General features: G+C 41.5%; 1 protein-coding gene across 5 annotated transcripts; it reads left to right on the forward strand.

The window, feature by feature from the left end:
- The first annotated feature begins 4044 nt into the window (after nt 1-4044).
- On the forward strand, nt 4045-11207 carry LOC112275153 (phospholipase D gamma 1). 5 transcript variants are annotated; one of them, XM_024505244.3, is made up of 12 exons: nt 4045-4318; nt 5494-6073; nt 6290-7275; nt 7503-7619; nt 7788-7979; nt 8131-8382; nt 8627-8695; nt 9005-9152; nt 9348-9496; nt 9724-9897; nt 10099-10296; nt 10496-11207. In XM_024505244.3, exons 2-12 carry the CDS (start codon nt 5620-5622, stop codon nt 10790-10792), a joined length of 3036 nt encoding a protein of 1011 aa, XP_024361012.1. In that variant the 5' UTR covers nt 4045-4318; nt 5494-5619; the 3' UTR covers nt 10793-11207. The 5 variants fall into 5 exon arrangements, with proteins under 5 accessions (XP_024361012.1, XP_024361013.1, XP_024361011.1 ...); XM_024505245.3 differs by having other exon boundaries at nt 4250-4388; XM_024505243.3 differs by lacking the exon at nt 4045-4318 and adding an exon at nt 4373-4529.
- Nucleotides 11208-12239: the final 1032 nt, after the last annotated feature.

The raw sequence follows: 12239 nt of genomic DNA on the forward strand, positions 1-12239 counted from the left end.
AGATGCTTCGGATTTTGCTTTGGGAGCTGTACTTTCACAGATGGGCGTAGATGAGAAGCTCCATCCAGTTGCGTTCTATTCTCGAAAATTCTCTGCTGCTGAGATCAACTATGAGATCTACGATAAGGAACTCCTTGCTATAGTAGATTCTTTCCAAGAGTGGCGCCACTTTCTCGAAGGAACTGCACATCCAGCGACCGTATATACGGATCACAAGAATTTGGAGTATTTTATGTCGGCTCGGATTTTGAATCGGCGTCAAGCTCGGTGGAGTATGTTGCTATCCAGGTTCGACTTTGTTATTACTTATCGACCTGGGAAGCAACAAGGGTTGTCCGATGCATTATCAAGGAGATCATATCTCGCGCCTAAGGCTGGAGATGCAGCATTTGATCAACAGTGTACGACATTGTTGAAGCCAGAGAAATTTCGGCTCAACGCAGCTATTGTACCAATTGATGCTGACTTCCTCGACCAGATACAGGCTGCAACCATTGAAGATTCTCTAGCCCTTGATATCAAGCAACATATTAGTGATGATAAATTCAAGATGGAAGGAGATCTAGTATATTTCGAAGAGCGGTTGTATATCCCAAAAGGGCCAACACGACTCCGAGTTCTTCAATCTCGTCATGACTTTCTAACTGCGGGACATTTTGGATTCAATAAGACCTTGGAACTTATTTCCCGCGATTTCTGGTGGCCTCAAATGTGGAAGGATGTGAAAGATTTTGTTGTATCTTATGACATTTGTTCAAGATCCAAAAACCCTCGACATCGGCCTTATGGACTTCTACAGCCATTGCCTATTCCGCGCCGACCATGGTCTTCGGTTTCCATGGACTTTATTACGGATCTACCACCATCGAATTCATTTGATAGCATTTTTGTTGTCGTAGACCGGTTTACAAAGATGGCATATTTTGTCCCTTGCAAGAAGACATCGTCAAGCGAAGACACAGCAAGACTCTTTCTTGATAATGTGTATCGATATCATGGTCTACCAGATGATATCGTATCGGATCGAGGAACCCAGTTTGTGTCAAAGTTTTGGAAATCTCTTTTTGAAATATTGAAGGTGGATATCAAGCTTTCTTCGGCATTTCATCCTCAAACAGACGGCCAAACAGAACGGGTGAATCAAGTTTTAGAGCAATATTTACGTTGCACCATCAACTATCAACAAGATGATTGGGTCGCATATCTACCGCTAGCCGAGTTCGCATATAACAACACCCTTCATGCGTCAATTCAACAAACGCCATTCTTTTCCAATTATGGATACCATCTGAAGCTTGACTAATGGACTTCGTCAACGATTAACAATCCGACAGCTGAAGGATTGATGAAGGAGCTTTCGTAGCTTCAAACTACATTGAAGCTTCAATTGCAAACTGCCCAAGAATCTTACAAGGCGTCCGCGGATAAATTTCAGAATCAGGCACCTAAATTCATGATTGGAGACAAAGTTTGGCTGCTTCGACGAAATATTAAGACCAAGCGGCCATGTGACAAATTGGACTATCGAAGATTGAGACCATTTGTTATTCAGAAGCAGATCAATCCTGTAGCGTATCGTCTGGAGTTACCAGCTACTATGAAGGTACATCCTGTCTTTCATGTTTCTTTGTTGGAGCCTTATCGAGAATCGTCTTTTCCTGGAAGAGTACAATGTCCACCACCTAGCATAGAAAGAGAGAACCACGAAGAATACGAGGTGAAAAAGGTCCTAGATTCACGGCAAAGACGGGGTAAATTAGAATATTTTGTGCATTGGAGCGGTTACAATATTAATGAACGAACATGGGAGCCGGCTGAAAATCTCGCGAATGCGCTGCAAAAGGTACAGGAGTTTCATCGACGATATCTTCAGAAACCCAAGCCGGTTCGACGATAGCTTCTTACTGAAGCTTGCTCATCCAGAAAACAGAAAAGAGGAGAGAGCACCACCAAAATCCATAGTTGATGTAGTCATTCTCTCCAAGATAGCGTAGAACTTTGTTAGTAGCCCAAGTTTGTTCTTATTGTTTTAGTCTTTGAATATGGATAGCCAAGATACTACACTTGTTATGTCATCTCAAGCAACTAGCTCACGAAGACGACCGTGAGATGAAGAACCGCTTGCACCACGATGACGTCGAAGGATTCCAAGCAACAGATCGCTGGTGATTGTATTTGAGGTCGAGCCTGCCTACAATGGTCAGCCAGAAGGAGTGTTTGCAGGACAATTTCACAATGAAGACACGGAGGTTCATGCTTGGTCAGAAGTTGAAGGCGTGGGCCACTACCATTGGCTTCAAGGACCATTGAATCACTTGCCTCGTGAACAACAATTGGAGTTCATAGCAGAGGTTATGCGACAGATCTTCATTTTCTTACGTTGGTATTGACTGACGATAACATTGCTTCTCGAAGACCTCGAAGCTAAAGGAGGAGGTGATGTTAGGGACATAGTCCTTAGACCTTTCTAGAGACAAGTTTCTAGAACCTTCTAGAAAGAAGTCTCTAGAAACTTCCAGAAGATTCTTTGAATATTCTCTTAGAATATTCTTTAAAGATTATCTAAAGATTCTTTGAAGATTCTCTAAAGATTCTCTTAGAAGGCTCTAGAAGATTCTTAGAATATTCTAGTAGATTCTAGGAAGTTACTTGAGAAGCTTCCTAGCTCTTGGGTAGTTGCTCGAGAAGCTTCATAGTTCTTGGGAAGCTTCTTGATGCGCTTCCTTAGAACCATAGGCCAGTAGTATATATAGGAGTCGAGGCTGAAGTGTTCTTCAGTCTCGACAACACATCTCTTGAAGTTCTAGCTCAATTCTCTTGGCGTTGCTTTTGTACTCATCTGATAATCTAGTTCTTGTCATTTCTTCTTGAACTTCTTGTTTAGATTTCTTCTTTGTATTTTTTATCCGTGACACCTAGCTAGTCCTATTTATACCTTATCCTACTATCCTAGACTTTCTAAAATGTTCTTAGATAGTAGGTTCCACTTGGATAACCATCCTAAGTTTTTTTCTAGAAGGTTCTATAGAAGGCCCTACCTAAATAACCACCTTATATCCTTTTTAGAATGTTCTATGATCGATCCTATTTGATCCACTAACTTAATTGTAATTCTAGAAACTTCTATGGTTTTAATTATCTATATAATTATCTTATCTATACCTTCTTACAATAGAAGTATTAAAGTAAGTAAATAAAAGTGGAAGTAGAATAAATTATATTATAAAAAATACTATTTTAAATAAGTTACTATTGGTTAAAGAGTTGGCTCTTAATATATAAGAAGGCTAAGAGATAAAGTAGATGAACAAATAAAGGATCTTAAGGATATAAAATATGTGCTAAAAGTATATTTTCATAATAGATAAGATAGATATAGATAGTCTTGGTAAAATTTTAGATAGATGTATTCATCAAAAGATGGAAGTTATCCATTGGAGCATTAACCACCATCTATAAGTAATGGATATTGGAAGTGAGAGACATTTGACTCCATGCTCTCTTTGTGAACAACCTTGCTGATACTATGTATTGATGACTTCAAAGTTCTTTTTCTTCATTACTCTCTGATAGAATACCCACTTGTAATTTTCATCCAATTGCTCAAAAAAATCTCTAAATAAAACCATGGAAATTATTCTCATTCTTTATCAACAAAGTCAACCATGTTGCAGAGAACTCTGACCACCTATCAACTGCTACGAACTACTTTTTGATAAAAATGTAATAAAATAATAAAATGAGTTAAATATAAACAATAAATAACATCGGCGATTCATATGCCGGGCCGGGTTGGGTATACCGGGGCCGGCAAAGCAGCTGGAGTGATTGTGTGTACTGTGGCCGGTGAGTGAGAGCCGGTGACCTTTTTCGTCGTCGGTGTCGAGGAAGTGGTGGGTTGGTGGGTGTCCGCACGTAGAATTCTCGGAGATTCTGTGTCTGCAACGAAGAATCAGGCTTCCGTCGGTCGAACAGTGTATGTGATGGATGCAATCCTATCTGCCCAAGCCGCGTCTCGTCTCGTATTGCCAGGCAGTTTCTTCGGGTGAGAACATTCTCCCCTCTGTGTGCCCATGGTGGGGTAGGTGAACGAGCATCTCGTCTACCCACGAAGATTTCGCCTCGCAGCTGAGTGTAGAAATTTCCCGTCCGGTGGCCGGACGTTACGCACTGCGTGAACAGAGCTCTGCAGTTGAATTGCGGCTCGGTCCACTGTCGCGTGCACTGTGTTGACCATGGATGGATTGGGAAAGAAGTGAAATATGCAGGCGAGTTGCACCTTCGGATGTTGACGGATTCCGACCCTCGCTGCTTGAAGGTAGGTGCAGGCACCATTACAGAGAGCTCGCCGTGTCTGAAGCCCCCAATGCGTATTTGAATTTTTATTGGTAAGATTGAAGTGGGTTTCTGTGAAGCCCGTCTTGAACTGATCGTCGATGCTGCTGGCTTCTCTATGCTCTGACGGTTGTGGTTACTGGGATTGTTACGAGAGAGCGCCATTTGTGGTGGCAAGAGCTTGGTCGAGTTAGGTAGGTGCCGTGCTATCGGTAGCGTTTTCTTAATTCGCTTTCTGTGTGTCGAAGTTTGGCTGCGATGGCTGTACATCGAGGGGTTTGCAGGAGTTTTAAGCCCGGTGGTCTGTGCTTGGGTCGGTAGATGAGGTCTGTTCTTGAACCACTAGAGTCTGATTCTGGGGTTTTATTGGCGGGATGGATCGAATAGGAGGGTGGAATGGATTGTTCAGTGTTGATTCGCAAAGGTCTCTGTTTTGAATTGGGTCTTGTGCTTCATTTAGTTCACTTATTTTTGTTTTTTAATCTGTTTATTTGTCTTTTGTGCTGCTTTCTGCGTTTGCAAGGTCTTTTGTTCACTGAGTTTAGACCAGGGCTCGTGATGAATTGAATACCTTGCGCGGTAATCTCGGATGAATTCATCATTAGCAATTTGTTTCCAGGTTCAACCGTGACACTTTTCGGTGTGTTTGTGCCGACAACGAAGCCTTTGTCTCAGGACGAATTGGCAATCAAATGTACTTTGCCAAGCGATCTGAGTTAAAGTGCGAGAATGCTGTGTAATTTCCTGATTTGAGGACAGAGACCATTTCTGCTGACTCTTAACCTAGTTTGAAAAATATTAGTTAGTCAGAAGGGTAGTCTTCCTCCGTATCTGCTCCGATTCCTCTGTTTTAATGCCGCCTAACGTGAACGTGCAATCGAAGTCTTGGATCTTGATTGTACCATTGTTAAGGTTCAATGAACTTCTCCGTCCCATGTTTTTGACATTATCTATTCCTCGTCATTATAGTTAAGGTTCTTAGAACCCCAATGCTCTTGAATTTGCAACTGGCAGGAAAAAGTTTTTTGTCGGCGACGAGTGTAGCAACCTGCTGAAAAATCTATGTATCCCTGTTGTCTTATTACCAATCAAGGCCAGAATACAACGTCATTTGTACCTATTGCATTAAGCACTGACCTCTCATCTTCTACGGTGCAGGTTTTAAACGAACAAAATCTTCGAGGAGGAATTTACAAGTCAGATTAGGAAGGCACAACGAAGAGAAGTTCGATATTGAAATTGATAGAGCGAACGCATTGACAACAACAATATTCATTTAATGATATGACAGGAAGTCCCAAACGTTATGGAGGTCTACGGGGGTTGGGGAAGTGGTTCTCAATAGCATCGGGGCCCATGTCGGAGCATACTTCCCCTTCACGACCTCCAGACTTCGTCCCAAACCCTTCTCAATATGCCCCTAACCCCTACGTCAATCCGCACTTGTCTCAAACTCCCTCACCAGAGGGTTCTTTCAAGTCCAGAACTTATCCTGATCAGTCGTATCCACCTCCGCAATCGCATCAAACTTCTCTAGGAAGTCCGTTCTATTCACCCCAGCCCAATGCGTACATGCCAAGTGCTCCACCACCTCCTTCAAACCTAAGTTGCTCCGCCCATGATCCTAACCACTCTTACCAGCAAGTTGCTGATCCTACAGGTCCCTACTCTGCCGTGGTGTCTTCATATTCACCTCAAGCCGGGGCTTCACCATATCTTCCTCAAGGGATCCATTCAGGTGAGCTGTCTGCTCTGCACTCATTTTATAGTCGAAATCTTCTTGAGCATTGTCGAAACCTAATGCAGGTCTTTCGACGGTTGGGACGATTGATCAGGACGCACGCTCTGCTGAGCGATCTGAGAAGATGTAGCCAGTGCTGATAGAAAGATTGCAAATTAGAAGGTTCAGTTCACTTTTTACCACCCATCTTCAGAGTTTGGTGTCGCATTTCAGGTCGCATTACGGATGAACCAGTTAACCCAGTTGTGTCAACCACTAGATTTCAACCGACCGTTTCAACCGGCAGTGCAATCCAGGTCTATGGTGCACCGACATCACGAGGCTATTTGGTGCACGGAACTTTGGAAGTTTTCATGCACCAAGCAGTGAACTTACCAAACATGGACATGTTTTCTGAAAAGATTCGTCAGCTCACGCAAAACCTCCCTGGTCCTCTTGAAAAGCTCAAGAAAGTGGCTAAACTACACTCTGCGACTGTGATTACCAGTGACCCTTATGCAATCGTGGTTCTCGCGGGAGCCAAGGTAGCTCGAACAAGGGTGATAAGCAATAATGCTAACCCCGAGTGGAAGGAGCGCTTCATCATCCCTGTCGCACACTTTGTGCATGAGATTGTTTTTAAGGTTAAAGATCAAGACGTCGTAAATTCCCAGTTTATCGGCCATGTGAAAATTCCAGTTGAAGTAGTCCTCAATGGCGGTGTTGTAGACAACTGGTTCGATTTGTTGGACAAACAAGGAAAGTCTTGTCATGTGGGGGCAAAACTCCGTTTATCTGTAAAATATTTTCCTGTAGAGCAGGACCCTCTTTACATGAAGGGAGTGGGTAGTGAAGCACACGGAGTGCCTAACACTTATTTTCCTTTGAGGAAAGGATGCCGGCTCACTTTATATCAGGACGCGCATATTTACGATAATACTCTTCCCAGTATTGCACTTGAGGGTGGGCTTCCCTATGTCCAGAATCGGTGCTGGGAGGATATGTGTACTGCTATCAACGATGCTCAGCACTTGATATACATAGCTGGCTGGTCGGTGTTTGACAAGGTTACGCTAGTGCGGGATGTGAACCGGCCGATGATCCAAGGGGGAGACTTGACATTGGGCGAACTATTGAAGAAGAAAGCTAGTGAGAAAGTACGGGTGCTCATGTTAGTTTGGGATGACAAAACCTCTCACGATATTCCATTTTTTAAAACGGTAATGCGGGGATTTTTGAAGCTTTAATTCAGCATGATAATGTGAAGCTTCTTATTGCAAAGAGTTCGCGCGTACTGTTTTTATTGAAACTTTCATTGGACTGAGCGTCTTCCGTTGAGTTATGTAGAATCCGATTGTGGGGCGCCATTTAATGAAGTGAAGTTCTGTTTGGTACGGATGAGGACTTGAAGTGTTGATTTGATTTGATTTGATTTTGTTGTGTTCAGGCTGGTGTAATGAACACGCACGACGAAGAAACTAAGTCTTTCTTCAAAAATACAGGGGTCAGGTGTATTTTAGCTCCAAGGTATGGTGCTGACAAGACGACTTGGTTCAGACAACAGGTACGGTCTTGTGGTTTTGAACTATTACTATTAGCAGGACACAAGTGTACGCTGCTTCGGCGTTCATGCCATCGTGGCTGAGTCATTCCAAGAAATCAGAGTTGAGTATGATGGAACTTACTGAAGATTGGAAGACTGAATAATTTTGAAACGCAATTGAAATTTCAGGTAGTTGGAACCTTGTACTCACATCACCAGAAAATCACCATTGTTGATAGCGGACCACCCAAACAAAGGAGGTTGATTTCTTTTATTGGCGGCCTGGATCTAACTGGAGGTCGATGGGATACTCCTACCCATTCTCTGTTTGCATCATTACAAGATGAGCATAAGTATGACTTTCGCAACAAGTCGTGGGATGTAAGTGACAACTAAACAACTACAATTAGGTTGTAAAGGGAACAGAGGATCGTTTTCTCAATCATAGTCCAGAGCATTCTCCAATGAATTTATGGAGTCAATGGGATGGGTTAGATTAATTCTAAAGTGCTTATGTTTTTGATTGGAACAGTATGCACCTGGTAGTGGAGGACCCAGAGAACCTTGGCATGATTGGCACTGCAAAATTGAAGGCCATGCCGCTTATGACGTTCATACCAATTTCGTGCAGCGATGGAGAAAAGCCACCCGAAGGTATGACGATGATTTGATTGATATCAACAACCGGGAGGGGCTTTTGGGTCCCTCAAACCAGTGTCCGTCTTCTGGAGACGGGGCTCTTTATGTGACTAGTGACAACGATCCGGAAACTTGGCATGTTCAGGTGATTTTATCCCCTTTGGATTTTCACATCTGTGCCTAACACCTAATGTGAGGAATTATAGTTTTTTTTAATTATTTTGTCCCTTTTTTGTTTTTTAAAGAATTACTGCATGTCTTTTGAGTAATCATCAGCGGTAATATTTCTCTGCATAGTCCAAACGACAGACAGCATGAGACAGAATAAAAATATTTGAATAATATAAAGGTTGCGCTACTAACGTTATGGATTGTTGTTGCTTTTGCAGGTTTTTAGGTCCATAGACTCAGGATCGGTGAAAGGTTTCCCCAACATCGTTGATGACGTTCAGAAAGAAGTAAGAAACTCCTTATTCTGTTCCATTTTGTTGGATTTTTTCTCTTTCTTTTTTCCTTTTCTAACTTTCTTGTCGTCCTTCTGAGCCATTCTTGTTCAAACGTGAGATTTGGTTCAAACAGAAACCTTTACGCTGTTTGTTATATAGCAGAAGCGAAATTCCGGACTAATATCTTATATTCTTTTTAATTTAGAAATGCTGCTTGAACTTGAGGACTTTCTAAAGGTCTCAACTCACTCCCATGTGTCCGGTTCTGTTTGCGTTGATATTGTAGTCTGCATTCGATTGAAGTGTCTTTTAATGACGCAGAATCTCGTGTGGGGAAAAAGCGTAGCTATAGACATAAGTATCCAAATGGCGTACATCAAAGCTATACGTTCTGCTCAGCATTTTGTATATATTGAGAATCAATATTTTTTGGGATCTTCGTACAATTGGCCAGACTATACCACAGCAGGTAACCTTCATTCCCATCTGAACAAATATGGAAATACCACATTGGATGTGTCTTCCTTTTCCTGTGCATGACATGATTTAATCATCTCTTGCAATCATGGCATGCATAGAAATTGAAACACGAATTCTGTGTGTTATGTGTTGTATGATGAGAACAATTGTTGAATGACTGAACACAACTGAAAATATTTAACAGGTGCCAACCATCTCATTCCGATGGAGCTAACGTTGAAGATCTGCAGCAAGATTAGAGAGGGTAAACGGTTTGCAGTGTACGTAGTCGTGCCTATGTGGCCCGAGGGTATCCCTGACAGTGCTCCTGTTCAGGAAATTCTTTTCTTTCAGGTAATGTACCCTTTTTTTGTTTTCTTCTTCTCCTTCTTCTTCTTCTTCTTCTTCTTATTCTATTTCTTCTGGTCTCTTTCACAAAGCATGGTTTGTGATTGGCTTGTAACTGGTATTTAAATTTCTCTAGAAGGTGTGTGCATGAATTACTTGTATGCTATTGCAGTTTATACATCAATTGCAGTGTACGCACATCTGATGTTTGTTGTGCATGTGGCAACTTCCAGTCACAAACCATAAAGATGATGTACGCAATAATTGCTGAGACCATAAGAGATACTGGTTTAGATACACAAGTGAAGCCAACAGACTACTTGAACTTTTACTGTCTCGGGAACAGAGAGACCAAAAAGCCTGGAGAAGCTGCACCGCTCAACCCGCCCGAGCCTAAGTCTCGGCATGTAAGTTAGCTGCAGTTGACCAAACTTTTCTTATAGAACCTGCGTGAACACGAAAGCTGTCAGTTCAAGGTGTACGAGTTGGGCGCTGTTGAGATGTTAAGACTGTTAAGCTGCGATTAGTCTAAACCTGAAAGAAAAATTGGAATCCAAATCGCCAAAGCAGTATAATTTCGCTGAATTCTCTAGGCTCCATTACTGCAGGCACAATCACAAGACAGTAGACGAATGATGATATATGTGCACGCGAAAGGAATCATCGTGGACGATGAATTGGTGATAATGGGCTCTGCTAACATAAATCAACGGTCGATGGATGGGTCGAGAGACACAGAGATTGCCATGGGTGGGTATCAGCCGCGACACACATGGGCTCACAAAAATGGGCCTCCTCGTGGTCAGGTGGGTACTGGTCTTCTTTCTCTCTGAGAGTTCTATAAAATACTCTTTGTAGTGGGACATGTCTTTGTCGCAAATTTGCACGAAACTAAAATGTGGTACATACTATGAACTTTCTAATGATTACCGACTAGGTATTTAGATAATTTCTACAAGCACAATTTTTTTAATGGAATACACTCTCTGGAAATTGAACTTCCAGGTGTATGGTTATCGGATGTCACTGTGGGCGGAGCATCTGGCATGTCTGGAACCTGTGTTTGAGACTCCTTCGAGCCTGGAATGCGTGCAGAGGATCAACTACATTGCAGACAGAGGCTGGGAGCAGTATGTTGCTGAGGAGGTAACTGACATGAAGAGCCACCTGATCCGCTACCCTCTGAAGATAGAAGACAATGGCACTGTGATAAACTTGCCATCACACAATACATTTCCTGATGTGGGTGGGAAGATTATGGGCTCTAATCAGCAGCAGATTCCAGACGACTTGACAGCTTAGTGAAGACACATTTTATCTATTAAGCTGCTCTCATGTACACCTAGTGTTGATTTGCAACTTTTGGGCTATTTGTTAGCATTGCAACAGCAGAGTTGGTATCTTTACAGAACCTTTCTGCATAGAATATTTTCCACACGAAGAACACACGGAACATCTGGATTCTATGATAAATGTATACTCCTGTAGTCAACACCGCGTATATCTGTGTGTAAAGAAACTAACAAAAGTGAAGTCTCCCAGTTAAAGCGCGGAATAGCATTTTCTCATCAATTGAATGTGCATGGAGGCTTGGTTCCGGCCCATTTACTAGGGTCTCATAGTGTCCACTTTTCACTCCAAACTGACTTGGGAAAGGACACCGCTGCAATTTTTTGATGGACTGGATGGGAATAAAAGCTTCTCGTAGTGGAAAGATGATACTGATCATTAGTAAAGCTGGCCGCCGAGCAGCCAGAACAGTTACCCTACTGCATGAAATGGTCTTGGTTGTATCTCGTTCAATTCCATGAGTTGTGTAGTTGCGTTCACTGTCTGAATTTTTTGGTTTCAGAGGAGTTTTTCGAAAGACGTGTGTGGATTGCGTGCTTACTGTGTGTGGAGCATGAAGGAAGCTGTGATTGCAATAGCCTGAATATTTGTTCTACAGTTTTTCAATTACTCAACGTTGCTTTCCTCATTACATACAGTGATCTATTCAACTGACACATGTCTGTTGCCAAACAGGTGTAGATGTAGATTAGCAGCCAAAATAACGTTTTGTTTCATTAGCTTGTAAAGTTCACAAAAATACAGCCTTGGGGTCCAATTGCATGTGATCCATGGCTACAAAATCCACTGAACCAATTGGTTCAGTTCTTGTGGTGTTACCTTCAAGGATGGTCACCAATGATTTGTGCTCATCAACCCAAAGACTTATTATGCTTTTTCAATAGCCAAGGAAAAAAATAAATTCTAATCTCCTGGAAATACTTTTACTAAGATAATGCAAATCTTTTTGCAACGTTTCTTAGAAACAACAAGACTTCAAAATCTTAGATATATGCACTACAATGGCAATCAAGCTCTCTAATTCACACCAAACTTTACTTTATTGTAATCGTATTCTAACTTTGGTTGGTTAAGAATGAACATTAGCTTTTAGTCATTTGGGATTGGAAAACATGCTCCACTAATGTGAAGAAGCAACATTAAATTATAAAGTAATGCCATGTTCAAAGTAACCCAAAAATATTTCAAAGAAGTATATTCAAAATATATTTATCTTATTAAAATTTTGGTATTTTTTAATTAAAAATTAATTATTTTATTAACTAGTGTCTTACTCTAATTCTTATTCTATTAAAAACATAGTTCATTCAACCAAATTTATTCATTAAAAGTGTAAATAATCATATCATATAAAAAAGCATAATCAATACTCTTTTTAATTTCTTCTTTTTTCTTCTTT

This window comes from Physcomitrium patens, chromosome 22 (genome assembly GCF_059467195.1).
Source record: "Physcomitrium patens ecotype Gransden chromosome 22, ASM5946719v1, whole genome shotgun sequence".
NCBI lineage: Eukaryota > Viridiplantae > Streptophyta > Bryopsida > Funariales > Funariaceae > Physcomitrium > Physcomitrium patens.